Source organism: Oncorhynchus nerka, linkage group LG16 (genome assembly GCF_034236695.1).
Source record: "Oncorhynchus nerka isolate Pitt River linkage group LG16, Oner_Uvic_2.0, whole genome shotgun sequence".
NCBI lineage: Eukaryota > Metazoa > Chordata > Actinopteri > Salmoniformes > Salmonidae > Oncorhynchus > Oncorhynchus nerka.
In genome coordinates, this window is record NC_088411.1 from 20,742,000 (window position 1) to 20,768,092 (window position 26,093).

At 42.8% G+C, this 26,093-nt stretch overlaps 1 protein-coding gene across 1 annotated transcript in view; it reads left to right on the plus strand.

Moving 5' to 3' along the window:
- The first annotated feature begins 7,171 nt into the window (after window positions 1-7,171).
- The window catches only part of arhgap17a (Rho GTPase activating protein 17a), a 42,755-nt gene continuing 23,833 nt past the window's right edge, over window positions 7,172-26,093 (plus strand). The window contains 2 exon segments of the mRNA XM_029685057.2: window positions 7,172-7,709; window positions 15,875-15,914. Of these exon segments, the coding sequence (XP_029540917.2) occupies window positions 7,657-7,709; window positions 15,875-15,914 (93 nt within the window). The 5' untranslated portion in view covers window positions 7,172-7,656.

Genomic DNA, 26,093 nt, shown 5'->3' on the forward strand with positions numbered 1-26,093 from the left:
GCCCTTTCACACCAAGATAAAAAGGAACACCTATGTCAGCATGCTATTCATTGACTACAGCTCAGAGTTCAACACCAATCTCATCGCTAAGCTAAGGACCCTGGGACTAAACACCTCCCTCTGCAACTGAATCCTGAACTTCCTAACGGGCCGCCCCAAGGTGGTAAGGGCAGGTAGCAACACATCCGCCACGCTGATCCTCAACACAGGATCCTGATCCTCAGGGGTGCGTGCTCAGTCCCCTCCTGTACTCCCTGTTCACTCATGACTGCACGGCCAGGCATGACTCCAACACCATCACTAAGTTTGCCGATGACACAACAGTGCTAGGCCTGGTCACCGACAACAATGAGAGAGCCTATAGGGAAGTGGTCAGAGACCTGACCGTGTGGTGCAAGGACAACAACCTCTCCCTCAACGTGATCAAGACAGAGGAGATGATTGTGGACTACAGGAAAAGGAGAACCGAGCACATCCCCATTCTCATCGACGGGGCTGCAGTGGAGCAGGTTGAGAGCTTCAAGTTCCTTCGCGTCCACATCACCAACAAACTAACATGGTCCAAGCACACCAAGACAGTCGTGAAGAGGGCATGACAAAACCTATTCCCCTCAGGAGACTGAAAAGATTTGGCATGGGTCCTCAGATCCTCAAAAGGTTTTACAGCTGCACCATCGAGAGCATCCTGACGGGTTGCATCACTGACTGGTATGGCAACTGCTCGGCCTCCGACCGCAAGGCACCACAGAGGGTAGTGCGTACGGCCCAGTACATCACTGGGGCCAAGCTTATTGCCATCCAGGACCTCTATACCAGGCAGTGTCAGAAGAAGGCCCTAAAAATTGTCAAAGACTCCAGCCACCCTAGTCATAGAATGTTCTCTCTGCTACCGCACGGCAAGTGGTATTGGAGCACCAAGTCAAGGTTCAAGAGGCTTCTAAACAGCTTCTACCCCCAAGCCATAAGACTCCTGAACATCTAATCAAATGGCTACCCAGACTGTTTGTACCCCCCCTTTCTATGCTGATGCTGCTCTCGGTTATTATCTATGCATAGTCACTTTAATAACTCTACCTACATGTACATACTACCTCAATTACCTCGACACTGGTGCTCCTGCACATTGACTCTGTACTGGTACCCCCAGTATATAGCCCTACTATTGTTATTTACTGCTGCTCTTTAATTATTTGTTATTCTTATCCTCTTATTTATTTTGGAGGGTATTTTCTTAAAACTGCATTGTTGGTTAAGGGCTTGTAAGTAAGCATTTCACTGTAAGGTCTACCTTTTGTATTAGGCGCATGTGACAAACACAAATGTATTTGATTTGATTTAATTGAACTCTTCTGATGTCAAGTCTCGCACACCCAAATACCTCCCTGCAGCTGCCACCACAACCTTAATATTCTGCGACTTACGTTCCATCCCTGCAGTACAGTTGATAACCATTGCTATCAATGCTAAAAATCCAATCTTACTGAAACATATATCACTTGTTGGCCTATCTCTCTGTACTGGTACAGATCTACTACTCACAACACTCCTCTCAGGATCCCTCTCTCTGTACTGGTACAGATCTACTACTCACAACACTCCTCTCAGGATCCCTCCCTCTGTACTGGTACATATCTACTACTCACAACACTCCTCTCAGGATCCCTCTCTCTGTACTGATACAGATCTACTACTCACAACACTCCTCTCAGGATCCCTCTCTCTGTACTGGTACAGATCTACTACTCACAACACTCCTCTCAGGATCCCTCTCTCTGTACTGGTACAGATCTACTACTCACAACACTCCTCTCAGGATCCCTCCCTCTGTACTGGTACAGATCTACTACTCACAACACTCCTCTCAGGATCCCTCTCTCTGTACTGGTACAGATCTACTACTCACAACACTCCTCTCAGGATCCCTCTCTCTGTACTGGTACAGATCTACTACTCACACCCCTCCTCTCAGGATCCCTCTCTCTGTACTGGTACAGATCTACTACTCACACCACTCCTCTCAGGATCCCTCCCTCTGTACTGGTACAGATCTACTAATCACAACACTCCTCTCAGGATCCCTCTCTATGTATTGGTACAGATCTACTACTCACAACACTCCTCTCAGGATCCCTCTCTCTGTACTGGTACAGATCTACTACTCACACCACTCCTCTCAGGATCACTCTCTCTGTACTGGTACAGATCTACTACTCACACCACTCCTCTCAGGATCACTCTCTCTGTACTGGTACAGATCTACTACTCACAACACTCCTCTCAGGATCCCTCTCTCTGTACTGGTACAGATCTACTACTCACACCCCTCCTCTCAGGATCCCTCTCTCTATACTGGTACAGATCTACTACTCACAACACTCCTCTCAGGATCCCTCTCTCTGTACTGGTACAGATCTACTACTCACACCCCTCCTCTCAGGATCCCTCTCTCTGTAGTGATACAGATCTACTACCCACAACACTCCTCTCAGGATCCCTCTCTCTGTACTGGTACAGATCTACTACTCACACCCCTCCTCTCAGGATCCCTCTCTCTGTACTGATACAGATCTACTACTCACAACACTCCTCTCAGGATCCCTCTCTCTGTACTGGTACAGATCTACTACTCACACCCCTCCTCTCAGGATCCCTCTCTCTGTACTGGTACAGATCTACTACTCACACCACTCCTCTCAGGATCCCTCCCTCTGTACTGGTACATATCTACTACTCACAACACTCCTCTCAGGATCCCTCTCTCTGTACTGGTACAGATCTACTACTCACACCCCTCCTCTCAGGATCCCTCTCTCTGTACTGGTACAGATCTACTACTCACAACACTCCTCTCAGGATCCCTCTCTCTGTACTGGTACAGATCTACTACTCACAACACTCCTCTCAGGATCCCTCTCTCTGTACTGGTACAGATCTACTACTCACACCCCTCCTCTCAGGATCCCTCTCTCTATACTGGTACAGATCTACTACTCACAACACTCCTCTCAGGATCCCTCTCTCTGTACTGGTACAGATCTACTACTCACACCCCTCCTCTCAGGATCCCTCTCTCTGTACTGATACAGATCTACTACTCACAACACTCCTCTCAGGATCCCTCTCTCTCTGTACTGGTACAGATCTACTACTCACACCACTCCTCTCAGGATCCCTCTCTCTGTACTGATACAGATCTACTACTCACAACACTCCTCTCAGGATCCCTCTCTCTGTACTGGTACAGATCTACTACTCACAATACTCCTCTCAGGATCCCTCTCTCTGTACTGGTACAGATCTACTACTCACACCACTCCTCTCAGGATCCCTCTCTCTGTACTGATACAGATATACTACTCACACCACTCCTCTCAGGATCCCTCCCCCTTAACCCATCTTCCTCTACTTTCTTCACTGCCTCAGCATATGACAACTTCTGCACTCCTCTAACCCTGGAAACCTTAACCTGCCTCTTTAACATGGGACATTTCTGATCTCCAGCCCCATGGGCACCCCTACAATTAACACATACCAATACTTTCCCCAATGCTACACATTCCTTTGTCTCATGCCCTTCTGTACACTTCTCACACCTAGGGACCTCCCTCCTACACACTGCTGCCACATGCCCATAAGCTTGGCACCGCTAACAACGTAATGTATTCGGCACAAAAGCTCGTACAGGATAACTTATCTATCCTATCATCACTTTGTTGGGCAAAGACTCAACATCAAAACTCAAAAGAACAGACAATGACTCTTCTGTTTCACCACTCACGCCACCATGTCTGCGTCGCACCAAACGGCGAGCATCTTCCCCTTCAGTTGGTCAACTTTTACATTTACTGCTACCCCAGTAATCACTCCTTTCAATGGCACCCTTTTCTTGAGAGCAAAACAATTCACATTTCTTGCCCTTATTCGTTTAACGCGGAGCGCCTTCTCCCTCTGACCAGGAGAAACACAAGACCACTTCTGGTTACCCTCACCGATTCCACAGCACCCACCCTGAAACCACAAATAGATCAGCCAAAAGGCAAGGGACCACTTTTTCCAAAAACTTCACTCCTACTGCCAGACTCATCTTTATCCTGACCCTCGGTGCAAGCCTCAGGCTCCGAGAACTTCACCACACCACCTCCAATACTTCACCCTCATTCACTTCCATTTCTCATCCTGTCTTAAGCTCACTCTGCTTACACTTTCTACCATTCTTCTTTAACAAACCATCTACCTTTTTTCAGACATTTTTAACCAACTCAAGCTCACCCTCTTCCTCCCTCCCTCTCAGACCTCCTCTGCCTCTCTTTTTCCCTCCATTCCTTCTCCGTATTCCAAGTAAACATCTCCTTATGATAATACTGCACTTCTCCTGACATGCATCTTGTTTTTGCCTTCTGAAGGGATGCCATTTAACCAGTTGTCACAATCTCCGTACAATCAGCACAAACCCCTCGGGATGTAGCGCTCAACAGTACATCCCACTTGTAAAGCAGCCGCCTCGTCTTGATGTTCTTCTCTATCAAAAGCTACCGCAAAGCATTTTCCATTTCAAACAAGCGCGCTCTTCCAACCACCATCCACAGTCTTGCTTCTTTGGAACTTGGGCTACGGTGTATGTGTCCCACAATGCAACGCTGTATTCATTTTCTAACGTTTTCATTGCCCTACTCTCTAGCCGCCACAACCAATAAATGAAATGCATTATAATGACATCAGATAACCTCTCAACAGATCTGGGATTGTCATTTTAGATGCATCAAATTTCATTGGGATTGTTATGATGTTACACGTATATTTTATCTCTATGGTATTAAGTATGGGTCAGTTATAGAAATAACATTTGACAGGGGTTTTGATCATGTTGACTTCAATTAAAGACATCTAGTTTTGTGCATGTAATAATGACATTTAGTTTAATGCCAGACTTGGTGAGCTCGGCCTCGAGGGCAAGTGTAAATCTGGTTGACACCTAACTCATGATTTGCGTCAGCCAGGCTATGCAAGTGGTGCCAATCCAAATGGAATTGGATCAATAAAGAATGGCAGCCATACTAATAAATGATCCATACTCCCAGTGGCCATGGCAACTTTAGCAGTAAAACCTGTCTCTCTCCTCTGTTTTTCTTATCTTCTTTTCTCTCCTTCAAGATTATTTTAATGAATGGAATTGTTTTACATTTTTCCTGAGGAATCAGATGACACCACATGTTCATTAGGGCTGAATATTTTCCTGATTAGGGCTGAACTTTTCTCCCGGGGAACCCAATATTTCCCGCCCAAACCGGAAGTGCCATTCAAAAGCATTATAAAGTATTTAAATATGTCTGGATTTGATTAAAGCTTTGATCAGCATGAAAATTCAAACCGGATACTACCTGAGCCTGATGAGCCATATATTAAATACATTTTACGAGCCCTACATAAACAACATTTAATGTTAATGACCCCAAGCCCAAAAAAGGCCAAATGATTGTGCTGTTATCCAATACATAGCCTATATGATATAGGCTACTGCGCATTACACACGACAGAAAAACATGAACGCCCATAGATGTAACTAGCTATATGCTCTCTTGGGCAAATAAATGAATCAGTAGGCTAATCTTTTTGAGTGTGAACTGTATTACTGTACTGTATTATACAGTATTGTATGGACTGGAATTACGCACATAGTTCAAACCATGATAAAGCAGAAGAGAACATGCGATTCTGCTGCAACACATGCGGCCTACAAAGTTACAAGTATAGGCTAGCGAATTTTATTTCATTTTTGAAATATAATACGGCCTATTCGTATAATTAGTAGGCTGATGCATATATATTTCCCCTAATGTTATTAGCCTACCTCTTCTTTCTCTCTATTGTTGCTTCAGCCCTTCCCCGCTTTAAACAGTTCAATTAAATACGTTCCCTTGTCCATATCTTCATCATTCTAATGACACACTTGAATAATACAGGACTAGAATTAGATGCAGAATGCTTTGACTTCTCTTCACAAAGATTGATTGAATGGTTATGGGTCGGAATAAATAACTGCTATAACCTATCCCCCATCTCGCGTTCACTCTTTCTTCAAACTACCGGTGAGTTCCATTGGCTGCTGTATTTACAAAGACAACCGTTGGAACCAAACAATTTAAAATGTGGACTCATCAAACCAAAGGACAGATTTCCACCGGTCTAATGTCAATTGCTTGTGTTTCTTGGCCCAAGCAAGTCTCTTCTTCTTATTGGTGTCCTTTAGTCGTGATTTCTTCGCAGCAATTCGACCATGAAGGCCTGATTCACGCAGTCTCCTCTGAACAGTTGATGTTGAGATGTGTCTGTTACTTGAACTCTGTGAAGCATTTATTTGGGCTGCAATTTCTGAGGCTGGTAACTCTAATGAACGTTCTTTCCTGTGACGGTCCTCATGAAAGCCAGTTCATCATAGTGCTTGATAGTTTTTGCGACTGCACTTGAAGCAACTTTTTAAATTCTTGACATTTTCCGCATTGACTGAACTTCATGTCTTAAAGTCATTATGGACTGTCATTTTTATTTGCTTATTTGAGTTATTCTTGCCATAATATGGACTTGGTCTGTCTTCTGTATACCAGCCCTACCTTGTCACAACACAACGTTAGGCTCAAACACATTACGAAGGAAATATATTCCACAAATGAACAATTAACAAGGCACACCTGTTAATTGAAATGCATTCCAGGTGACTACCTCGTGAAGCTGGTTGAGAGAATGCCAAGCGTGTTCAAAGCTGTCAAAGGGTGGCTTCTTACAAAATATATTTAGATTTGTTTAACACTTTTTTGGGTTACTACATGATTCCATGTGTGTTATTTCATAGTTTTGATGTCTTCAATATTATTCTACAATGTAGAAAATAGTAAAACAATAAAGAAAAACCTTTGAATGAGTAGTTGTGTCCAAACTTTTGACTGGTACTGTATGTCGTTGAATAACAGTTTGATATTTCAACTCAACTGACTGTTTTAATAGGTATGGGTAAATGTTACTGTATAATTCTGTAGGCATGTTCAATGTCTTCATGATCACAATTCTAGTGAGGTTGTGAGGTCAGTGCAAATTATTGCAGTACTGTATTGTATCACGGGAGCGAGCAAGATTACTTTCGTAAAACTAGCCCAAATTACACAGTCTGCACATTTAGCAGTGCTGAGGATGGTGTTAGACGGATGGATGCTTTTGCTACGTATACTTCCTGCCACCCATTCAACGCCCTCAGCTTGTGCTGGCAAAGAGGGGAGAGGTGTGCTGCAAGCTGGTTGGGAAAAGCGGTCGACGTTGAGTAGCCGGCCAGATATTCAGCAATGTAAAGGCTGCAACCAGTCAGTGGAACACTGGATAGCTTTTTGATCATATACATTGCTTTAACCATGTCGTCAGCTTGCGAGGGAATAGCTTTTTTCTGAAACAACTACTTGAAGGCTAGACTAAACTAGCTAAAAAGTGACTAGCCACAGTAAGTTAGCTATTTTAATTGGTTCATAGCTTAGCTAGCTGCAAGCTAATCTTCGACAAAAAGCTAGCTGGCTATTGTGAACTTCATGACCAACCTCGTCTGATGAAGCACATCGCAGGAGTTACTTTTCCAGCTCTAAAACGTCGCAAGACTCCACTGGAGAAGGACGCAAAATGAAGAAACAGTTCAATCGGATGAAACAACTCGCCAACCAAACAGTTGGCAGGCAAGTAATGTTGGCTGTTGTTAAATTTAGCTAGCTAACGTTAGCTAGTTTTGTCTTTATTGCGGCGTTGGGGGTAGGGATGTTGCCCTGATTTTCTATGGCGTTCGTATGCCGTATTGTCAGTTCAGTTGTCTAGAAAATACATGTTTTCTATCAATAACTGGTCATGTCAAGGCTAGAGCTAACGTGAATGTTGTCCCATTTAATTTGGAGCTTTGTTAATCGAGGAAAAGTGGTGAGGTTTCCTAAACCGTTCACATCTGTTGCTTGCTATGAACGGTTTGTGCCATGGCTGGAAGTCTAAACATGTGATGCTAAATTCACCATGAAACATCTCTTCGCCAGCATGCATATCGCACATTTACATCGGTAACGGCCAGATTTGCACATCGTCTACTGCTGAGCTTAAAGACATTTGACAGCTGTTATCCAAGGACTGTGACGACGACCTACTTCACGTGGCCGAGCCACAAATGGCTTACGCTGGAAATGATACAAAAAGTGCATGCCCTGCAACAGTTTTTGTCCCCAATTTAACTGACATTAACCTGGCTGGTTTTTCATCCAACAATTTCATGCGAATACATTAACGTTACCTGACGCATGAAAACAATCACGTCCGGGCTGATGGAAAGGTGAAGTGCCGGAACAATTGTATTAATGCAATTTGTTCATTCGACATGGTGGGATATTTTTGTGTCGGTAAAATGTATCATGCGAGAAATGGCAGTGGAAACTCCTTCATGCCAAATATTGATAATCATCATATCGAAGTAGATTTGGGAGTCACGCTATGATATGTTGTGTGGTCCTCCCACTATGACTCCGGAAAGCATGCAGGTTATTAGACTACAGATGAAGTAAAACTTCACAGGGTGGTGAATGTGCAAGGTGATGAGCTTGATGCTCATTTCCAATAAATATCGAGGGTCTTATTCTGGTGACATGAGGATTAATGCTTGGTCTCCGTTTGGCAAATACAAGTAATATCGCTGTTATCCATAATAATCTCATACTGTAGGTTGGTAGTCTACCCGCACTGTATCTGCTAGCTGTTGGCTAGAGCTCATGTACCAAGACCAGAGTGGGCACATTTGCTACTGGATATAACATAACGCAAGTTTTTGTGTCAAACGTCAGCAGAGTTGAAAATGCGATGGAAACCAATTTAACGCACAGGCGTTTATCCACAAAAATGTAGTTCGATGGAAACATCTCTGGTGGGAAAATGCTCATTGTTTTATGAAGATTTTAGAATATTCACATGAAAATCTGTCTGAAATTGGATGGATTCCTACCTAGTGAAGATATTCAAGCAATGTTTTGGGATGCCAGTCCATCAGTGAGTCACCAGTCCTCCAGCTCTGTTGGCTGGCCATGTCACTTCAATGCCATGTCAGCCTAATCTGCTGAGGTAGCCAGGATGAGTGATCAAGTTCATATTAACTGATGCTAACCAAGAGATAACATCCTTGTTTACCCTTGTGTGGCTCAAAAGAGCACAGGTGTGCTTGCGGTAGAAGGCCCCCGGAACAGTTTCACCTCTAGTACTTATGGGGAGGGGGGGGGGACACTAAACGATCAAATAATGGAGCCACGCCATGCTCTTCCATTCCACTTTCACTCAGACTTAAACTGAAACTGCCGATTCAAACAGTCGAGTTGCATTTGGCATGCAAAACTACACACAGTCAGCAAGATTTAATGCATTAAACAAGCTAGTGTCTAATGCCTGAGATAAGTATGGCACGATAGTGCCTCAATGTCTCTTCTCACTCTCAACCATAGTCTAGGGCCCCAGGCCTAATCACCAGTAATGGATCTACCCTTGAGAGAGCAGCCCTTTTGAATAAGTGTAATCTTTGGGAATATCTTGGCAACGGATCACTAATTCCGTAGGCTTTTATCCATGGAGAGAGATATAGAACCTCCCTGTAACAGTATCCTTGAAAAGGAGGACTGCCCTGCCTTGCAGACAGTAGCTAGTAGAATACACAGCCAGTGTTGTTGTCTGGCCAGGTCCAGGTTTACCAAAATAATCTTGAGGCTAAGTTAATCTTTAGAACCTTCGTAGGAGCATCGTTTAATATCTGAGTGGTTTCCCAAAACCATCGTTATTAATGTTGAACTTGAAAACGGCTCGTAATCTAACGCCTGCCTCCGACCACTTCTAGAACAGCAAAGTGTGTCGTAAGATGTTTTGTTTTGCTCTCCCGCGTCACTTTATACACAAGATCTCCGCTAAACGTAGAATCACATGAGTTATTTGTCTCTCTCTGACCACTGATAACTTCAGAACAAAGTTGACCACAAATACAATGTTGCCAATGTCTTTGCAATGGTATAAACAAGCATTGTTTAAAAAATATGCATGAAATTAAAACAGTAGGCTATAGGCCTATATTAATCATATTGAAATACATTTTAATGCTCAATTGCGTTTTATTTAGCTACTTGTAGACCACTATCTAATTTGTCTCTGTATTTCATGTGTAGCCTTTCATGTGCACAATGATGTGCCAAATCTGTGATTCTGTGAATTTTTATTGGAATAAGCCGCCTCAATATTTGCAGCTATAGGTGGTAATATAATTATAATGTTAAGTAAAGATTTGAATCGCGAAAGCTGATCCGAGAGCAGCACTCCCTTTCTTTCGATCCTATCAGTACCGACATATTCTCTAACGACGCACTTAGCTACCTTTCTCTCTGCATGGTGTTTTGGGAAACGCATGTTCGGCCGTTGTAGGAAAGATGCATCCTTAAAACACCTACATTTCATCTCTATTGGGAAACCGGGCCCTGGCCTGTTATCATTACGTGGGGCTGAATAGTGAGGGGTACTGCGTGGGAGTATGAATATAACTTTTAGCTATGGGCTTGGGGAGAGCCCAGCACAGGATGGTACGGAAGATCTCCTTGGCTTCTCTGAGTGAACACATGACCAGAGATGATACACATTGCACAACACGCAACGGTTGTGGCTCTAATAGTTTTAACTAGCTTCATGTTCCTACTGCCATGATCTCTGATCTGGCAGAACATAATGATAGGTGAAAGAACAAGTTGGAAACCTATCCAGTCCTTTCAGTGCTGATGGAGAAAAGGTGACTTGGAAAGGAAGCAATTGCAGAGTTTTGAGACACAGCCAAGATAACATCTCAGACTGGGGAATCTTGCTCTGCTCTGGTCTAAGGATCAAAAGTCACCTAGAATGCCACATGTGGATTGTGGAATGGAACATAGCGTTGAATTGGAATGTCCATCCGTTCTACAAACTCTAATTCTATGGGGAGAAACAATGTTCAGGGCCTAGCTCTAATTCTAGAAAAGATCTGCAAGGCTAAGCTACTCTGTACTTCTTTCCAATTGGCATCTTTTGAATGACAGTGTAGTTAGCATAGAGAGACATCCAAGTTGCCATACCCAGATAATCCTGGTGTGTTTGAGTGTAACCGTATCCTGAGTGCTCAGAGTATCCCCTTAATGTACCTTCAGCGCTGTGCCACTGGCTCAGGGTGAACAGACAGGACTGCTGGAATACTAATCATTTCCTCACTGTATTTAACTAACATTAAATCAGGAGTGTGTGTGATCCGGAAAGCAGACCTGTGGGAGTGTGTGAGTACAAGTATACATGTGAGCGCATGTGCGAGCTACGAGCGTGCATGTGAGCATGAATGTGTGTGTGCTTGTTGTGTGTGATAGAGAAGGGCCTTTAGCCTGTCCCTGGGTTCCTGTGATTGTGCCGGAGCAGAACACTGCGTTCAGCAGTCAGCCACTCAGAGGAAATCTCTCCTTATTATTCTCCAAACAGGAAATGGTCTGCCAGAGAAGTGCTGTTTCTAAGAAGAGAAAATGGGTGAAAAACACTGGTGTGACGAACGCTATAGAAGTACCTGTGTAGAAGAGGATGTGAATCCTTGCCTACTCTTGTTTCTTGATTTTAACTCCCAAGTTCTGATGGACCTCAGACAGAACCTGGTGAGGTAACTCTGCTGAATCTAGTGTGATTAGATCTGGTGATAAGACCGAGCCTGTTCCAGCAGAGTGGTAGAATGATTAAGGAAAGAATCTAGCCACAGTTTGTCACAGGCAGACAGGTTGCACATCTCAGCACAGTAAGTTGTTTAAAACCACAAGACATTCTTCAGTTCCATAGTTCTCAAAGGGTTGGGTGTCTAGGTGGTAGGTCCATGCAACACTGAAATTGACTGGTCAGAAGTGTGCTCAGTGGCACAACATCTCCTTGTAAAACTGGACACAGTAAGGGTGCTGAAGATACTGCAGCACTCCCTGCAAAATCAGAATAATACAAATAAATAATAAAACCTTTACAAATAAAATCTTCACAAGAGTAGTGCTCTGGGCCTGTTCTAGTCCTGTATTAGCACCCCCCCACACTTTCCCGTGGCTATGAAACCAGACAGCAACAGTATGCTATTTCACACCTGTAAGTATTCAGTTGTGCACAAGTCCTATCATTTCATCTGTCCAATATCCATTATGTTGTGAGCCCTGAGCTGCCAACTGTTGCTAATATGACAAACTCAACCTCTTCTCCAAACTGATTGTGGTGAAAAGGCCAGCAACAGCCCCTCTATTGTAGAAACCGGATAGAGTATTCATTTACCATCTCCAGCACGTTGCCATGGGGATAATTCTTAGGCTGGTGGCTGGGTGCAGCCTAACTGTTATGTTGTTCAGTGATCCAAGTGACTGTTGTTGCTATAGCTAGCTAGGTCACAAAGATACCTCGTGGTGAGTGTAACAGTTCTACAGAGCCTGGTGTAGTCACTCAGCTCCATTCACTTTGATAGCCCAGGTCAGCTGAGAGATGCTAAACAATTGTTTTGTTGCTCCTGGGCTGGGACATTATACTAGGTCTATTTTTGTTTTTAGTGACGCAGTTTAGTTTGTCTGGATGAGCGAGTGTGGCTTTTATGTTGTTAGATATAGGCTACTGCTACTCATTTGTTTATACACCAAATAACCATGCAAATATAATTGATTGGTGCTCCGAGTCAATAATTCCATGCAGACTCATTCCATGTACTCTGAACTGTTATATAACACCGAGGCAATAAATGGGAGACAGCTAGAGGGATTCTGACCTGTGGTTTAGTAATATGTTTTAAAGTGTGTTTCTCTCTGGAGTGCTGTAGATGTGGTGAGTGATGTGAGTCTCATATGTCCCCTCTGGCCCTGGCTGCCTGCTGCTGCTCGAACCATGTTTGTCCCAAATGGCCCCCTATTAGTGCACTACTTTTGCCATTTGGAACGCAGCCCCATGTCTTCTGGTTTCTGAGGTTGAATGTCCACACACCATGTGACCCCACCAAGCTGCTTTGCTTCAGGCACTTCTCCAGAAAACTTTGACTTGAATCCTCGCTGGATTTGGTTTTGGGGCTTGGCTCGCAGCCCCTTTCTCTCATTCTCCTTCTCTTTCTGCCTCCATCTTTCTCTCTTAGCCTCCATCTCTTTCTCTTTTTTTTCTCTCTCTCGCTCACTTACCATGCCTCTCTCTGGGTTGTAATTGGAAGCAGCTGTCCACCACTGTCACAAGGTTACTATAGTGCACAGAGCCCAGTTTTTGGAGGAGAGGAGGGACTCCGCTGAGTTTAGGGCTCCAGTTACTGACTGTCTGCTGTTTAACATCTGACCTGAGAACTTTTCGCTGTACATCAGCCTAAACCTAAGCAGTGGGACCTTAACAGTGAAACTATACTAGGACCAGTTGGCAAGGGGAAACGCTACAAGCTACAAAAAGGGTTGCTTGACTTGTAGGAGGAATAGAAAGGCATGGGGGAGGGGGAGAGAGGGAATGGACTATGGAGTCTTGTGTGAAAGCACCATTTTCAACATGTTGGTCACATGCAATATTACACCGTCTCTTTGCTGAGGTATGAAATGACAGAATCCTACTCATTATTCCACTTGCATAATCTAGCTAGGTTATGTCAATTTTGTTTTGAGACAATTTCACTTCACCATTGGCTTTGAACGGGGCACCTGGCTCACGCCCGGGAAGCAGCCCGGTTCCTAAATTAATGCAGCCTGGAATCGAACCAAGGTCTGTAGTAGAGGTCAACCGATTAATCGCCATGGCTGAATTAATAAGGGCCGATTTTCAAATTTTCACAACAATGGGTAATCAGCATTTTTGGATGCCGATTATATTGCACTTCACGAGGAACTGCGTGGCAGGCTGACCACCTGTTACGGGAGTACAGAAAGGAGCCATGGTAAGTTGCTAGCTAGCATTAAACTTATCTTATAAAAAACAATCAATCTTAACAATCACTAGTTAACTACACATGGTTGATATTACTAGGTTAACTAGCTTGTCCTGCGTTGCATATAATCAATGTGGTGCCTGTTAATTTATCATCGAATCACAGGCTACTTCGCCAAACTGGTGATGATTTAACAAAAGCACAATCGTTGCACGGATGTACCTAACCATAAATATTAATGCATTTCTTAAAATTAACACACAGAAGTAGATTTTTTAAAACCTGCCTATTTAGTTGAAATGAATTAATGGTAGCAGGCAATATTAACTATGGAAATTTTGTCACTTCTCTTGCGTTCATTGCACGCAGAGTCGGGGTATATGCAGTTTGGGCCACCTGGCTTGCTGCGAATTAATTTGCCAGAATTTTACATAATTATGACATAACATTGAAGGTTGTGCAATGTAACAGCAATATTTAGACTTAGGGTTGACACCCGTTAGATAAAATAGGGAACGGTTCCGTATTTCACTGAAAGAATAAACGTTCTGTTTTCGAAATGATAGTTTCCGGATTTGACCATATTAATGACCAAAGGCTAATATTTCTGTGTGTTATTATAGTATAATTAAGTCTATTTGATAGAGCAGTCTGAGCGGTGGTAGGCAGCAGCAGGCTCGTAAGCATTCATTCAAACTTTACTGTGTTTGCCAGCAGCTCTTCGCAATGCTTGAGGCACAGTGCTGTTTATGACTTCAAGCCTATCAACTCCCGAGATTAGGCTGGCAATATTATAGTGCCTATTAGAACATCCAATAGTCAAAGGTATATGAAATACAAATGGTATGGAGTAGAGGTCGACCGATTATGATTTTTCAACGCCGATACCAATTATTGGAGGACCAAAAAAGCCGATACCGATTAATCGGCTGATTTTTATTTATTTATTTGTAATAATGACAATTACAACAATACTGAATGAACACTTATTTTAACTTGATATAATACATAGTCCTATAATAACTACAACTTAAAACTTCTTACCTGGGAATATTGAAGACTCATGTTGAAAGGAACCACCAGCTTTCATATGTTCTCGTATTCTGAGCAAGGAACTGAAACGTTAGCTTTCTTACATGGCACATATTGCACTTTTACTTTCTTCTCCAACACTTTGTTTTTGCATTATTTAAACCAAATTGAACATGTTTCATTATTTATTTGAGACTAAATAGATTTTATTGATGTGTTATATTAAGTTAAAATAAGTGTTAATTATTCATTCAGTATTGTTGTAATTGTCGTTATTACAAACTAATATATAAAACTCGTCCGATGACCTCTAATTTTGATTTAACACTTTTTGGGTTACAACATGATTCCATCTGTTATTTCATAGTTTTGATATCTTCACTATTATTCTACAATGTAGAAAATAGTAATAAATTAAGAAAAACCCTTGAATGAGTGGGTGTGTCCAAACTTTTGACTGGTACTGTATATAATATCTGTTCTTTATATGTGAAATAAAGACCGATACAAATATTTCTGTGAAAGGCTAATATCAGCCGACAATATCGGTCAACCTGTTTATCGGTCGGGCTCTAAACCCCACCATGTAAACCGATAGTGCTCAGGCTTTCATGTGGTTTTCTATACTGGGTGCCAGTCTGCTTCTGTCTCACCGAGGCAACAATGTACCATAGTTGTGTTGTATAATACATTTCAAACAGTGTGGTTGGTACCCAGGCTAGTGCAGTGGTTCACATGATCACTGCCCATAATACCTGACCCTGTTCTTCTGCACTGTGTGGAATCTAGTCTGTCTGGAAAGGCCTCATTGTATTGACAGTGTTTGCATATACAAAGTGTCTCTAATCAGTAGCTGTCAAACCTAATCTATCTCCTGTTGTGTTTTCTCATCCACAGAGCAGAGAAAACAGAAGTCCTCAGCGATGACCTTCTACAGGTAAATAAATCATTACCTAGGCTACATTTTTGCATTTACTCTACCAACTCTCCCATTACGTGCTGTACAGTAAGTCAATGGAACTGCGGACTCAGCATATGTGAATACAAGAGGCTCTTAGCTGAGTTACAGATGTCATTCTTCCTCATGTTGGTGACAAAATGTAACTCTGCCAGGAAATTTGACAATCTTTGGTACTAGTAGTGCAAAGTAAAGACAATGTGTGTGTATATTCTATTCATTTAATTTCAGTTCAATTTATGCTCTGGTTCTCCCCCAGTGCTGTGTGTAGTCTGGTTCCCATGGAAATTCCCATTGAGTCTAGAGACAGCAGGTGGAGTCCCTCAGAATTCCTGTTGCTCAGTGAAGACATTCCATACACTCAACACTTTATTTCTGTCATTCCGGAATGTTATTGTTCTTCTGGTTTTCTCCACCCCATTTAAAGTCAGAGAGGGCGTGTACAGAAACAACGCTGTTGAAAAGACAGGCTCCTGCTGTTGCTTCAAGCCTTGTTCTCTTTCAGTCACGTTAGATAAATAGCATGCGTTTGACTGGAGAGAAGTATACTGGAATGAAAACGTCATGGGACCCAAACACACAGCATTTGAGTGACAACTAGCATGACCGTGTCCTATTTAGAAGCAGTGTGAGGCGTTGTCATGGAAGGAGTAAGTGTCTGTCCAACAGCAGTTATGAATAGCTGCTACTGAGGTGGGGACACTTTATCGTATCTGACAGTTGACTCCGTTTTCCCTCCAAGGCGTTTTGTGTGCGACCTTCCTCTAACAACCTTCCATGGCCCACTGTGACTCAGACTCCTCTGTATTCCACACGTCTCTCACGCTACCATGTTAGTCTGAGAACACACGGTTGGACCTTCCTCTAACAACCTTCCATGGCCCACTGTGACTCAGACTCCTCTGTATTCCACACGTCTCTCAAGCTACCATGTTAGTCTGAGAACACACGGTTGGATCTTTCTCGTGTCCCTAGAAGCACTGGAGTGTCTGGTGCTTGATCACCACTGATCGGTTTTCTGCTTCAGCCAACTCCTCTCTGCGGTGTTTGTCATTCCATACGTGCATGCTCTGGGTTAGTGGGTTTGGCATCCATGCTGGCTCTGGTTTTGCCTGCTGTAAATGTATGGCATGCATGAGATGACATGAGTAGGCTAAAGAGTGGTCAACAGCCCAAACAGATGAGACCTCTAGTAGAGCTGGATGTGTAGAATTGCAGGATATGCACTTTAAAACTGTAAACTTTGCTCTGCATCCCATGACATAATGTATAGAACTGCAGGAAAAAGCTTTAAACCTTCAAAATGTTCTCTCCACAAATGAGGGGTGTGAACAGCTGGTCATGAACTGTGCTTGTGCCCATAGAAATAGACTGGGGGGAGGGATGTTCCCCAATGCTGGGGGAGGGGTGTTCCCCAATGCCAAGAGTGGAGCCGACGTGATAACGTTTGGGAACCCCTGGTTTAGGCTACTGCTGTTTTTGTTTGGACACAGACAAGCTCTCACACCCTTCTTTGGCTAAGTGTGTTGTGTGCTTGTCTGGACGTGTTCTCATCAGTCCTGGCACACACACTCCTCAGTCACATTACAGTGGCGATTCCCAGCTCAGTTGATGCGTCATAGACCTAACTAGGCTCTGAGCTGATCACAGTTAGTACAACAACTTCTGGCTGGCTCTTTCACATCCTTCTGGTTTGTTTGTTTGTTTGTTTGTTTGTTTAGTCAGTGTTTCCGCTGCAGTCATTTAGCTGTGGCGCTACGCCACGGCATAAAAATATGGAACATGTAAAAATAGGTGCACTTTAATGATGCTAGGACAGTCCACATTTACTTTTCCTCTGCAAGCTGAGTAATGAATATAAAAGTCAGACAACCCATAGTAGAAAAGTTCATCTATTTACCTAGTCTGCTTGTTGTTGTGCCTTCAGAAGGTATTCATACCCCTTGACTTATTACACATTTTGTTACAGCCTGAATTCAAAATGGATTCAATAGATGTTTATTTTGTCACCCATTTACACACAGTAATGACAGTGAAAACATATTTTTGCAAATGTATTGAAAATGACATGCAGAAATCTAATTTACAGAAGTATTCACACCTCTTTGCTATGACACTCCAAATTGAGCTCAGGTGCATCCAATTCTCCTTTAATCATCCTTGAGACGGCAGTACAACTTGATTGGAGTCCACTTGTGGCCAATTCAATTGTTTTGGACATGATTTAGAAGGAAGCACACCTGTCTATATAAGGTCCCACAGTTGACAGTGCATGTCAGAGCAGAAACTATAGCATGAAGTCCAAGGAACTGTAGGTGATGGAATGTTTAGAAGGCATACAACGGCTGTGCAGGTGCCTTGTTTGCGCAGAGGGAGGGAGCTCCAGTCTCATTTTGTTCATGGTGCCATCCAGACTTGTTTTCTTTGCAAGAAACTTGTTTGCCGATGACAGTGAAGTGAAGAAATGTCTCCCCTTGCCAACACAAGCTTCTACAAGCCGCATCACCACATTGTCCGACACTAGCTCACCTGCTGCCCGATGCAGATTTTTTTCCCAGATATTGAAAGCCTTTCTGCATGTATAATTACGCACGCTCTCGCTTGTGTTGTTGGGGCAGTAACCGAAAGATTGCTGGATCGAATCCTGAGCTGACAAGGTAAAAATCTGTCGTTCTGCCCCTGAGCAAGACCGTTAACCCACTGTTCCCCAGGCGCCGAAGATGTGGATGTCAATTATGACAGCCCCCCGCACCTCTCTGATTCCGAGGGGTTAAATGCAGAAGACACATTTCAGTTGAATCCATTCAGTTGTACAACTGACTAGGTATCCCCCTTTCCCTTAGCCTACTCCAAGTAGGCCAGAGTAGACTGATAAGTGGACTGAAATAAGGTACATACTAGAGGTCGACCGATTATGATTTTTCAATGCCGATCCCTATTATTGGATGTCCCAAAAAAAGCAGATACCGATTAATCGGCCGGGTTTTATTTATTTTAAAAGAAATATATTTTTATATATTAGTTTGTAATAATGACAATTACAACAATACAGAATGAACAATGAACACTTATTTTAACTTAATATAATACATAAATAAAATCAATTTAGTCTCAAATAAATAATGAAACATGTTCAATTTGGTTTTAATAATTCAAAAACTGTGTTGGAGAAGAAAGTAAAAGTGCAATATGTGCCATGTAAAAAAGCTGATGTTTAAGTTCCTTGCTCAGAACATATGAAAGCTGGTGGTTCAATATTCCCAGTTCTTCAATATTCCAAGTTAAGAAGTTTTAGGTTGTAGTTATTATAGGAATTATGACGCGGCGACTATTTCTCTCTATACCACTTGTATTTCATATACCTTTGACAATTGGATGTTCTTATAGGCACTATAGTATTGTCAGCCTAATCTCGGGAGTTGAGAGGCTTGAAGTCATAAACAGCGCTGTGCCTCAAGCGTAGCTAAGAGCTGCTGGCAAATGCAGTAAAGTTTGAATGCTTACGAGCCTGCTGCTGCCTACCACCGCTCAGACAGACTGCTCTATCAAATATCTAATCATAGACTTAATTATATAATAAACACACATACAAGCCTTTGGCCATTAATATGGTCAAATCCGGAACTATCATTTTGAAAACAAAACGTTTATTCTTTCACTGAAATACGGAACCATTCTGCATTTTATCGAACGGGTGGCAACTCTAATTCTAAATATTGCTGTTACATTGCAAAACCTTCAATGTTATGTCATAATTATGTACAATTCTGGCAAATTAGTTGACAGTTTGCAACGAGCCAGGCGGCCCAAACTGTTACATATATACCCTGACTCTGCTTGCACTGAACGCAAGAAAAGTGACACAATTTCCCTCCTTAAAATTGCCTGCTAACATGAATTTCTTTTAACTAAATATGCAGGTTTAAAAATATATACTTCTGTGTACTGATTGTAAGGCATTGATGTTTATGGTTAGGTACATTTGTGCAAAGATTGTGCTTTTTTTCGGCAATGCGCTTTTGTTAAATCATCACCCGTTTGGCGAAGTTGAAGTAGGCTGTGATTCGATGATAAATTAACAGGCACCGCATTGATTATATGCAACGCAGGACAAGCTAGTTAACTACACATGGTTGATGATATTACATGGTTAACTAGTGATTATGTTAAGATTTTTTTTTAAATATAAGTTTAATGCTAGCTAGCAACCCACCTTGGCTCCTTGCATCCACAAGGTCCTTTTGACCCTGCACTCACGTGGCAGGCTCACTCACGTAACAGGTGGTCACAGCCTGCCATGCTGTTTCCTCGTGGATCGCAATGTAATCGGCCGTAATCGGCGTCCAAAAAGGCTGATTACCCGATTATGAAAAACTTGAAATCAGCCCTAATTAAATCGGTCAACCTCTAACAGCTACCTCAATTACTTCGTACTCACCGGTATATAGCCATGTTATTTTTACTAGGTTTTGTTATTCACTGTGTATTTATTGCTCATGTCACTTTATATTTATTCATCTTTAATTCTGCGTTGTTGGAAACAGACCCGCAAGAAAGCTTTTCACTGTTAGTGTACACCTGTTTATGAAGCATGTGACGCATAACATTTGATTTGTTTTTTTGTTAAGAGACATGGGTAAGGGGTTCTTCTGGTCCACTTTCCCAGGGCCAGACCAGGCCTTAGCTTGTCTGTCTTCCATTTACCCATGGGCCCAGAGCTATTAATAGTCACCATAGTGAGGGTCAGACAGATTAGATTAATTTAAAGGGAGAGGAGAAAACACTGGCTGAGCTTAAATAGTTGATCAATACCCTCAGCATGGCGCTTAAGCACAGCACACAGAAGGTCAGCTGACTGTTACAGTTGCCATGGACAACACTGATACTACTGTAGGATTATCCGAGTCACTGAGGGAGTTCTATTAACCTGAGCCGTGGTGTACCGGTCTATGGCCCGTGACATGAACGGGCAAACGTGGTGAGGGAGGAGTGCCCTTCTTAAAACAGAACAGTAATCTGCACTGCTCAGTCATGTTGTCAACAAGGCAGCATTGTGCATTGTCCAGAAACACAAAACATATATTTTCCATAAAACATACACTTCATGACCAAAGGTATGTGGACACCTGCTCTTCGAACATCTCATTCCAAACTCAGTGGCATTAATTTGGAGTTAGTCCCCCCCTTGCTGCTATAAGAGTCTACTCTCCTGGGAAGGCTTTCCACTAGATGTTGGGACTTGCTTTCATTCAGCCACAAGAGCATTAGTGAGGTCGGTCACTGATGTTGGGCAATTAGGCCTGGCTCGCAGTCAGCGTTTCAATTCATCACAAAGTGTTCGATGGGGTTGAGGTCAGGGTTCTGTGAGGCCAGTCAAGTTCTCGCTTTGTGCACGGGGGTATTGTCATGCTGAAACAGGAAAGGGCCTTCCCCAAACTGTTGCCACAAAGTTGGAAGCACAGAATTGTCTAGAATGTCATTGTATAATGTAGCGTTAAGATTTCCCTTCACTGGAACTAAGGAGCCTAAACCATGAAAAACAGCCCCAGACCATTATTCCTCCTCCACCAAACTTTACAGATGGCACTATATATTGAGGCAGATAGCATTCTTGTGGCATCCGCCAAACACACATTAATCCGTCGAACTGCTAGATGGTGAAGCATGATTCATCACTCCAGAGAACGCATTTCCACTGCTCCAGAATCCAATGGTGGTGAGCTATACACCACTCCAGCCGACGCTTGGCATTGCGCATGGTGATCTTAGGCTTGTTCTGCGCCATGACAAACAGTTCTTGTGCTGACGTTGCTTCCAGAGGCAGTTTGGACCTCGATAGTGAGTGTTGCAACAGATCAGACGATTTTTACGCACTACGCGCTTCAGAACTTGGCGGTCCCTTTCTGTGAGCTTGTGTGACCTAACACTTTGCGGCGGAGCCGTTGTTGCTCCTAGACGTTTCCACTTCACAATAACAGCATTTACAGTTGACTGGGGCAACTCTAACAGGGCAGACATTTGACCAACTGACTTGTTGGAAAGGTGGCATCCTATGACGGTGCCACGTTGAAAGTCACTGAGCTCTTCAGCAAGGTCATTCTACTGCCAGTGTTTGTCTATGGAGATTGCATGGCAGTGTGCTTGATTTTATATACCTGTCAGCTGACCTAGCCGAATCCACTAATTGGAAGGGGTCTCCACATACTTTCATGTATATAATTGTCTAACTAGTTTTCATTTGGAAGGCAGATAAAGCATCAAAAGCAATCCCTTTTGCATGTGAAAACACAGAATCCCACTCCTATGCCACATGCTTAATCTCAGGGCTCCAGAGTGGCGCAGCGGTCTAAGCCACTGCATCTCAGTGCTAGAGGCGTCAGTGCAGAGTAGAGGTCGACCGATAATGATTTTAACGCCGATACCGATTTATTAGAGGACCAAAAAGAGCCGATACCGATCAATTGGTCAAATTTCTATTTGTGTTTGTGTGTGTATAATGACAATTACAACAATACTGAATAAATACTAATTTTAACTTAATATAATACATAAAAATATATTTGGTCTCAAGTAAATAATGAAACAATTTGGTTTAAATAATGCAAAAATAGTGTTGGAGAAGTAAAAGTGCAATATGTGCCATGTAAAAAAGCTAACGTTTGAGTTCCTTGCTCAGAACATGAGAACATATTAAAGTTGGTGGTTCCTTTTAACATGAGACTTCAATATTCCAAGGTAAGAGGTTTTAGGTTGTAGTTAATATAGTATTTATAGGACTATTTCTCTCTATCGGTCGACCTCTATTCTCTATACCACTTGTATTTCATATACCTTTGACAATTGGATGTTCTAATAGGCACTTCAGTATTGCCAGCCTAATCTCGGGAGTTGAGAGGCTTGAAGTCATAAACAGCGCTGTGCCTCAAGCATTGCTAAGAGCTGCTGGCAAACACAGTAAAGTTTGAATGAATGCTTACGAGCCTGCTGCTGCCTACCACCGCTCAGACTGCTCTATCAAATCATTGACTTAATTATAATATAATAATCACAGAAATATGAGCCTTTGGTCATTAATATGGTCAAATCCGGAAACTATCATTTCGGGGAAAAAAATGCTTATTCTTCCAGTGAAATACGGAACCTTATTTGTGTTCTACAATGTTGAAAATAGTAAAAAATAAAAACCCTTTAATGAATAGGTGTGTCAAGTTTTGACTGGTACTGTGTACTTAATTGTTTGAAACCTGAACATTTTAATAGATACTATGAGGCATGTCTTACCTTTCTTCAAAGTAGCGTATTAGATCTCCTCTCTTCATACATTTCTAATGGATATTTTTGTCTCTGTCACATGAAACCACTTGCATGTGCAGTGCCCTTTTTAACAACTCTGTTTTCCCGCAAATTGCTTTATGGAACAAACATTCACGCTGGTCTTATTGCCTTGTGTGCATTGCTGCGCTTATAATGTGAAGAAATAATAGGTTATCAACATTTTAAGCTAAACGTTCTGATCTGTTGCATCAGACTCATTGCTTGTAAACTTTTTATGTAGCCTAGGCCTACTGGTTGTATGAATTTGGGATCTAACTTTCCCAGAGTCGGGTTTGGAATAGGCTATTTCTTTCTTGACAAGCAGATCTATAGAATAGCCTAAACTTTTCTACTATAGTAGATTGACATAAGCTTGTGATTGTGCTGTTCGTTACTCATCTTGTTGGCTGAGGAAAAGTACATTTGGACAGTTATTCTAACATGTTCAAAGTGCACATCAGAATTAATCGACTTCCATGTTCTTTTAATATGAATTGCCATATTTGAACTATTATGTCTGTCATGAGCACCGTGGGTGGACGCCCTAATCAGGTTACTCGCCCAATAAGCACCGTGGGTGGATGCCCTAATTGGGTTACTCTCCCAATGAGCACCGTGGGTGGATGCCCTAATCGGGTTACTCGCCCAATGAGCACCGTGGGTGGATGCCCTAATCAGGTTACTCGCCCAATGAGCACCGTGGGTGGACACCCTAATCAGGTTACTCGCCCAATGCATATGGGTCCGGTACATTTCTAAAACGTCTGTAAAATTCAAATGTTGCCTGTCAAATGTCCAGCGCCACATTTTCCTAACGGAAACCCTGGGTGCAGCTCAATATTAAGGTGTTCCAATTGTTTTGTACACTCAGTGTGTGTAATTTTATTGTCAGAGTAAAATCTTTAACATTTGCCTAGGAACTCACTTGGTGAAGTCCACGGGACTTAAAAGGAATGAATTCAACAGCTAGGTCTGTCACTAACAAATACAGCCATGGTTGGTAACTCCACAATTCACTCGATAATGCAAGGCAGGATCCCACAGAAATATGCAAATGAGGCTTTACATCATGTGGTGTTAAAACACTAACACTACAGGTGTTAATTTCTTACACTGAGAAAGTGTGACAGCGTCAGCACTAAGCAGTGTTAAATTAACACAAATGTGTGGGTCGCTATAGACACAGGAACCGTTTTAATTTGAACCCTCAGTGTTGATTCAACACTGGAACATTTGCTGTGTGTGGGAAGTCTTTGTCTCTGTGTCTAATTTAGGGGGGGGGTTGTCTCTCTGCGTGTAAGAATATGGTGGAAAAGGGAAACACAGTGGCACCCCTAGCTCCATGTAATCAAAACACACACACATTCCCAGGATCTCCCACTCCAGTAAGAGGAATCTCCCTTTCCTGTGCCAGGTACTAGCAGGGCCCAGTTTGAACACATGACTTTGCCCCTTAAGCCATGGGCTTGTGGAAGAGGCAGGAGACGCCCTCCACACAGTTTCTGTCATAACAGCTGTTTTGGGAATGCTTAGGGGCCTCCTTGAGTCGGGAAAGACGAGTGAGAGAGAGGTGGAAAGAGTCTCTGCACACCTATCTCCTCTGTCCTCTTCCAGCCAGTGGAATTCCAGAGTTCTGTTTTTAGAACACAATTGCCATGGTTTCTGTTTATCTGTTCTGACACTGTGTCTGTCTGTCCCCTGGCTGCTCCGTCTCTGCCCTGTTCCCAAAGCATTGTTCTGTCCCCCCCCCCTTTTAAAAACCGACACACCCCATGTTCCATACTGCGCATGTTCTGTACCTAAGTTGGTACAACCGACACTAGTTTTGAACTGACAATAAATGGCATAACAATGCTCTAAAGAAGCGTTGGAAATAACATTGTTTCACCATTTAGTGTGCAGTCGGAACGTATTCAGACCCCTTGACTTTTTCCACATTTTGTTATGTTACAGCCTTATTCTAAAATTAATTAAATAATTTTTTCTCTCCACAATCTACATTCAATACCACATGACAAAGCAAAAACAGCTTTTTAGAAATGTTTGCAAATGTATAAATTTTTTTAAAGTATTCAGACCCTTTACTCAGTATTTTGTGAAGCACCTTTGGCAGTGATTACATCCTAGAGTCTTCTTGGGTATGACGCTACAAGCTTGGCACACCTGTATTTCTCCATTCTCTGCAGATCCTTTCAAGTTCTGTCAGGTTGGATGGGGCACGTCTCTGCACAACTATTTTCAGGTATTTCCAGGGATGTTTGATCGGGTTCAAGTCCGGGTTCTGGCTGGGACATTCAGAGACTTGTCCTGATGCCACTCCTGTGTTTTCTTGGCTGTGTGCTTGGGATTGTCCTGTTGGAAGGTGAACCTCTGCCCAGGTCTGAGGTCCTGAGTGCTCTGGATCAGGTTTTCATCAAGGATCTCTCTGTACTTTGCTCCGTTCATCTTTACCTTGATCCTGACTGGTCTCCCAGTCCCTGCCACTGAAAAACATCTCCACATTATGATGCTGCCACCATGCTTCACCGTAGGGATGGTGCCAGGTTTCCTCCAGATGTGACGCTTGGCATTCAGGCCAAAAAGTTTTAATCTTGGTTTCATCAGACCAGAGGATTCTGTTTCTCTTTAAAATAGCCTCCAACACTCTACTCAACAAACTGGATGCAGTCTATCACAGTGCCATCCGTTTTGTCACCAAAGCCCCACACACTACCCACCATTGCAACCTGTACGCTCTCGTTGGTTGGCCCTCGCTTCATACTCGTCGCCAAACCCACTGGATACAGGTTATCTACAAGTCTCTGCTAGGTAAAGCCTCGCCTTATCTCAGCTCAACGGTCACCA